The sequence below is a fragment of the Coloeus monedula genome (genome assembly GCF_965178545.1).
Source record: "Coloeus monedula genome assembly, chromosome: 28".
NCBI lineage: Eukaryota > Metazoa > Chordata > Aves > Passeriformes > Corvidae > Coloeus > Coloeus monedula.
Window position 1 is genome coordinate 394,398 of NC_138808.1, and position 6,980 is coordinate 401,377.

The window sequence follows — 6,980 nt, forward strand, 5'->3', positions numbered from 1 at the left end:
GGCAAAAAAACTGTAGCTGGGCTATCACTCTTCCAAGCTGCTTTATCTTTGTTGCTCTAAGCAGAGTCATGGGAACATTTTTATCTAAACCATCAGGTTATTAGAGGACAGACTTATAAATAACCAGTCTTTGCTATTTTTAAGTACTTTCAGCATTGTCTATCATGATACTACAGCACAACCTGCAGAAAAACAGTCCAGTTCTGCTGCCAAAGCTTCATAACTTACTTCTGTTTCTTTGGGTGATGAGGAGCCAAGTCCAGGTTCCTTCTCTGCTCTGCAGAGATGTCAAAGGCTGATGAGCCATGCTGCCCACCCTGGCCCCGAACCATCATTTTCTACCCCTTTCTTTCCTCATTGTGGAAGATGTCGTTCTCCTTTGTAATAGGAAACTATTATTGGAGAGCAAACTAATATTGGAGTTGATTAACAATAAATTTGGTGAGACCTTTCTGGGAAATGACATGGTTGCCATAGCAACTGTGGGCTAAACTGGTGCTGCCGGGTGGGATAGTGGGGCCATGGGGGAGCCAGGGACTGCTCCATATCCTGAGAATGGGCTGCCAAAGCCACACCTGGGGAATGAAGGAGAGGTGCAGGTAGTCTGCTCTTAAACTGGGTCTCTATGAATTGACAAAAAAAGTCTAACCCCACCATTCCAGGAGAACTGAGCATTTCAGACAAGATAATTTGTGTTTATTTTATAATTTATTAATTTTCACATCACTGTATGCAATAAATTATAGTCAATATAATAATAACATTGTCATAAAATATTGCCAAGAAGTAAGTACTCATCTAATAGTGACTGTAACCTACACAGAGAAGAACTGTAGTTATTATATTTAGATTTTTAGTGTTAATGGTAAGTGAGCGCAATATTAGGGAACTTCACAGTAAATTCAGGGAAATCTGTCATTATTATTGCTTTTGTGCAAACGACTTTTACTGCACACACACAGCTTGGGAAGGAAGGGTACAGTGGTGCAGAGTGTCTCTGGAGCAAATGTGTTCCTGGACGGCTGCATTTGGGTGCATTTAACAAATGTGAAGTGACCGTGATCAGCAGCTGGTCGGTCTCCAGAGCCTCCTGCCAGCCACAGCACCAGGGCTCTGCACGGGCTCAGGCTTTAAGGAAACAAGTCTGAAAAGGCAAAGCACACGGGTCAAGTCAGTAACACCAAGTCCATCAGAAGGTCCCGTATCACACCCGGGCGTGTGGTTTTCCTCCCAGTTCAGTCCCATGGCTGCCCGGAGGAGCTTTTCTGCCTCCCGGTGGAGCTGCTCCCTCTCTGTGAGCCTCTGGCCACCAAACTGCTGTCCACACTGATGCTGCCGTGGGCACCAATGTGCCTTGGGCACCGATGCTGTCATGGGCAGTGATGTTGCCGCAGACACTGATCCTGGTGTCCACACCAGTGCTGCCGTGGGCACGGATGCTGCCGTGGGCACCGATGTGCCGTGGGCACCGATGCTGCTGTTCACAGCGATGCTGCCGTGGGCACCGATGCTGCTGCGGGCACCGATGCTGCCGTGGGCACCGATGCTGCTGCGGGCACTGATGCTGCTGTCCGCAGCGATGCCGCGGTCAGCTCGTAGTTTGCGGTGGGGCTGAAGCCCTGTGGGTGGTCTGTCCAGTCCCCGATGCCACGGGGCAGCGGAGCATGCTGAGTGTGGTAGGAGGTCACAAACAGTCCCGTCACAAAATGTTCTCCATTTCTGCTCCCTCCGCCAGTTCAGTGAACTTTAATGGAGTATTTCCGAAATGTCAGGAACTGGAGCAGTTTGTCTTTTCTCCTCTGCTTTAATGCCATTAGTGCTCTCGTTTTTTCCTCCATGTCCTGGTCGGTGGCGAGGATTATCTTGGCTCTTTCCTCTGCCTTCTTGTCTCCGGAGTTTCTGAAGAGTTTCTGTAGGGACTCCTCGTTGATGCTTTCGAAGATGTTGGCCGCGGCTTTCTTGCGCAGGGCCGTGTCGAAGCGGTAGCCGTGGACCGAGGGGCTCACTCGCAGTGACGTGGACATGGCTGGAGCGCTGGAGCTTGTCTTTGCTTTCATCTATGTGGGTGCTGCCGGGTCTGCCCTGGGCTCCAGTCGGAGGAATGGGTGCTGTGCTGGCTCCAGGACTGGAATTTAAAGGCAGGCTGGAGGAAAAGCCGGAGGGCTCCGGTTACAGTGGTGAGATCACGATGATGTCAACACCCAACAGTCACAGGCGAGTTTAACAGTTAAGTTGCCAACTTTCCTGTCCTGCGGACAAGATGAAAAGTTCTCTCTGCTTCTGCAATGGAAATGGCTTTTTTTGACCCATCACAGAACAAACGGGCTTCAACCATCGCTGTGGGACTGAGCCAGCACTGCCCAAACTCCACTCCTGCCCTTGTTGCATGTGAAAAGCACTGCATGCAGAATGTATCACACCATAAACAGGTAAAACTCCAGGTGAGAACTGTTGCAATGCTAGCAAGAGGCTGGAGCCTGTGCAAACAGCCAAGAACTTGGCTCTGTCTCCATCAGCAACACTCAAACCTGCTCCTGTCTGGACACGGGTTCCTTTCTGCTGTTCCTTTCTGTTCCTTTCCATTCCCAGCAGACGCAACTCATCTTTAGTGCACACAGAGCTGCAGTTTCTAACTGACAAGTGCTGTCCCAAAGGCAGGTGATCCATAACATCCTTTGAAGTGACTTCCCTGGGTGCCACACCCTGGGCTGCCCAGCTGCACATGGCAATGGTCTCGGGGGAGCAAGAAAACTCATTTTGCTGCCCTGCTCCTGCTTCCAGTGTCCTTTTGCTTAAATGTCATGCTCATTGGTGCTGGAAAGAAAACTCACCTCTGCTCCAAAAGAGTCAGTTCTCTCCACACCACCCTTGGCCAATGACAAGCCCTTGGGCTGGGAGGACTCTCTCTTAGTCATACGGGTTGGTTTTGGCTCCTGTGAGGAGCAGGGAGTTGAACTCATGACCCTTATGGGTCCTTTCTCACTCAAGATACACTGTGGACAGGGCATGGCTGCCAGCAAGGGGCTGGCTCTGACCACCGGCGCTCCTGCTGTGCTTAGACACCTGGTGTTACTGAGCACAACCAAATCTGTCCCAGAATAGCTGTGGGTTCAAAAGTCACTTAAGGCCAGGAGCCAGAGATAAGTGTATTTTGGTTAATGTTTTAAAGCAGCCGGATGCTGCAGAGGCTCTGTTTGGAAAACTAGAAGCTTGTTTACTGTTGTCGCTGACCTTGTTACTCACCCTTGCTGAAAGACTCCAGGAACAGCCTCTGTCCCCATCCCACTTGGACCAGGGGTTTCCCTTATTTACCAGAGAGCTGCGGAAATTACCTCTGACCATATTGAAGAACAGATCCAAAGAAACATCACCCAGATTCTTTTTATTCCACATTTCCTTTAAAAGTTCAGTTAGTTTGGATAGAGGGAGGGGATATGTCCAGTTCCGTCTGGGCTCAGATCGACTTCTAGCTGGCCAGGGCTTGCCAGGCTTTTATCCTTAGGAGAGGGAGTGGTCTCATTTCCGTCTGGCCACTTTCCTACCTGGGACTTGAGACTCATCCCTTGGTGCTGCTGGGCACATCCTGAAACAGCCCTGCACCCTGCAGTCACCATATCCTGCCAGGACATGGGTTTCCCCACTGCTGCCAGGACTTCGCTCCAGCACGAGCTCTCTCTGCACGTGCCATGGCTTCCTGTGGTTTTGTCATTGTGTGAGTTACTTTTTATAAGTTTTTCCCAATTTCTTTTGTATATACTGGATGTTCTGTGCTTCAGTGTATAAACATCAGCTTTGCAAATCCCTGGGATTCTTCTTTCACCAGCCAGACATGCAGCCTCTCACCTTGTCATGGCCTTGCCAAATTGATGAGACCAATTCATCAGCTGCTTGTTCAACATTTGCAGGGCTGATAAATCCACCCTGAAAACAGGACAGTTTTGGTGTGGCTGGTTCTCTGCCTGGGAAAGATCTCATGGTTTATAGACTCCAGTAACATGAAATGCGATGGGGGAGCAGAAGGAAGCAGGGCCACATGTGCTGCCCAACCCTTCCTGCTCAGAGCTGCCCCGAGCACTGGGGGAAAACCTACCCAAAATACATGTCCAGATGGAAGTGGAAATGCTGGAAGTGCTTTGCTTCACAGGACAGATAACACAGTGTCAGGGTACTTAGGGCAAAATTCAGTGCCAGAAGATCAGCCAAGATCTTGTGGTTGAAGAAAACAAACCCTTTTGTGTCTCCTGGTCAAAAACAAGAGCTGAGGCAGATTCACGTGCACCTTGTTTTCACCACTCCCACCGCACATGGAATCGCTCTGCAGGTATTTGCAGAGATGTGGCTGACAGCATAAATTAGCAATATCTGTGGAAGATACAAGCTCAGAAAAGTATCTGCCATGGAAACCGAGACTAAAGCTGATGCTTTAGGAGTAAGACATCAGAAAGCTGCCAAGATCAAGCACACGTTCCTTGTGAGCTCATCTCGCACAGAGCAGTAACAAATGTCTTTGCCCCTTCAAGCTTCTCTGCCCACTTTGTATAAATTTAGTTGTGCTTGGCTCTGACAGAGCGATGAAGCATGCCTCGTCTGGTTTTTCTCCAGTAATTTTTGTTTATATCAGTCTTTTAATACTGCTTTCCCAGTAATGCTTAGGAGGAATTATTCATGTGTTGGATTGGAGTGCAACTTCAGAGAAGATGTGATTTCTATCATCGTCCTCCTGCTATTATTGTGTAATTGCTTTGTGAGACACAAACGCTCCATTTCACCCGTTAATGGGAGGATTAATTCCCATCCCCACCGTCTGCAGAGGGGCGCAGACACATCTCTAATCGTGCTCTGCTTGTCCCGATGTGACGGGCTCGGGGCACTCCGGGCACGAGGGGCTCTGCTGCCAGGAAAGCCCCCAGCCTGGCAGGGCAAAAGGGGGAGGGAGGCTGCGGCTGCCCTGGGGGCAGGGGCAGCTGGGGCAGCCAGTGCCTGTCTCACAAACTCTTGCAGAGAACTTGCTTTGCCTTAATCTAACCTCCAAAACCACTCCAAAGAAGGTAATCCGGGATGCGTGGCAGTTCCCTGGGGCATGTTTTGCATAGCTTTCCCTTCACTATCGGCTGCCAAAGCCTGCACGGTCTGTAACAACCATTTGGGATCAGAGGATGCAGCAGCCCCCATGGAGCATCGGTGCTGCCCAGACCTTCCCAGCCAGACATGGGACATTCAGAAACTGAGGCTTTGGAAGAGGTCAGGGAGGCTTTGGAACAGCAGAGGAAAGTTAAATTATTGGCTTAAAATATAGTGGGGGGGGGGGGGGGGGGTGGGCAGTGACTTAAGAGTATAACTTGATGATCCTTGTGGGTCCCTTCAGGCTCAGAATATCCTGTCATACCTGTGAGATATAAGAGATATGGATATGGATATATTTGCTTTGTCTTCAGATCATTCAGTGAAAACCTAAGAATGGGAAATGTTCAGGAGCCTCCAGCCAATCTCTGCTCTTCCCATCCTTTCCCTGGTTTACATGGTCTGGAACTCTGACTCCTCACAGCCTTCACAGCTGCCACCAGCCTGCAGCTGTGGAACCTCAGCCCTTCTCAGGAGCCAGAAATGCCCCTCTCCGCTAGGAAAGGTTTCCGAGATGGAAAGGTTTCCAAGGCTCTGCAGAGACAGCTGTGGCATGGCCCTAAGGTCAAGGAGGAACCAGTTCATTGTGTTGCTCTTGGAATCCGAATTCCTGGGAGGTTGTCAGACATGCAGGTCGTGCAAATGGCAGTGCCTGCCCTGGCTCCAACCTGCCTACAGCCTCTTTCCACTGGGACTTGTCTGCCTCTGGGACTCCACCTGAGATGTCTGTTTGTTTGGCTGTTGCTTGGGTTTTTCTGTGGTTGTTGTTTCTTTAATAGAACATCTGGGAACACTTGTGCAAATCTCACGGCAGGACATTGTACCCTTTGCTCACAAAACCAAGAGCTTAACTTGGCCATCTGTGTTCCTTGTGACTCCTCCTGTGGTCTCCGGTTCGGAGATGCAGGACAGGGGAGGTACTTGGTCCCTCTTCAGAGGTACAGGAAGGGAGGGATATTTGTCCCCAGGTCAGAGGTTCAGGATAAGGAGGGTATTTTAGGGGCACTTCTGTTGCAGTTCAGTTGCTGGAAAGCACAGGTATGTCTCAGAAAATCCTCACACAGCTCCCTGCCCAAAACCAGGAAAAACATACTGCTTTTCAAACAACAGAAGGCATGATTGTACAAATAAGCTAGTAAATTCCATCAGAGAATATTTTAATAGGGGAAAAAAATAAGGACCGGCCTAAGTGAGGGGAATACAGCCCCAGAACTGTGCAGAGCAGCCCTGTCCTGCTCTGGCCCAAGGAATGGCTGGAGCTGGGTGAGTGCTGGCTGAGCCAGCATTGCTCCATGCAGGGAGACCATATAAGAGTAAAGTCTGTGGTGTTACTGATAATGAATGTCTCCTCATTTCTCATAAATTCTCTGCTAAATGTACGATCACCAAGTTAATAATGCAGTGCAGGACATAACGGATAGCCAGTTACAGTAAGTAAATCATGTCTGGTAAGAAACAGAAAAGAAACAGAAACTTCTGGCACTTTTACCAGGGAGAACCCCTTGGAAGAAGCCCTGCACGCAGCAAAGCAGAGCTGAGCACATCTGGTGTGGATGCTTGCTGCCACAGGAGACAGGAGGGTCTGGGGAGGTGAGGGCTCACTGTGTAAGGAAGCCATGGGCGGATTCTCTTGGTGCTTGAGACTTCCAAAATCCATCTTGCAAAGAGAAGCTCTGCTGCTGTGCTCCCCACGTGTCGTGGGAGATCATTCCTGAAATACAGTGTCAGGTTTCCAGCCAGAGCATTGTCACAAGAAGAGCAGCCATGTCTGTGGGGATGCAGGCGAGCGGTGCCGTCGGGGCGTGGGGCAGGGTAGGAGTTCAAGTGGGATGACTCCATCAGGTGGGAGCACGACCAGC

General features: G+C 49.9%; 1 protein-coding gene across 1 annotated transcript; it reads right to left on the minus strand.

The window, feature by feature from the left end:
• Positions 1 to 713: 713 nt before the first annotated feature.
• TCIM (transcriptional and immune response regulator) lies at positions 714 to 2,328 on the minus strand. The gene has a single exon (XM_082298393.1). It carries the CDS (start codon positions 2,055 to 2,057, stop codon positions 1,737 to 1,739), a length of 321 nt encoding a protein of 106 aa, XP_082154519.1. The 5' UTR covers positions 2,058 to 2,328; the 3' UTR covers positions 714 to 1,736.
• Positions 2,329 to 6,980: the final 4,652 nt, after the last annotated feature.

Excerpts from the sequence above, each read along its gene's own strand:
- TCIM (XM_082298393.1), bottom strand. The coding sequence starts at position 2,057 with ATGAAAGCAAAGACAAGCTCCAGCGCTCCAGCCATGTCCACGTCACTG.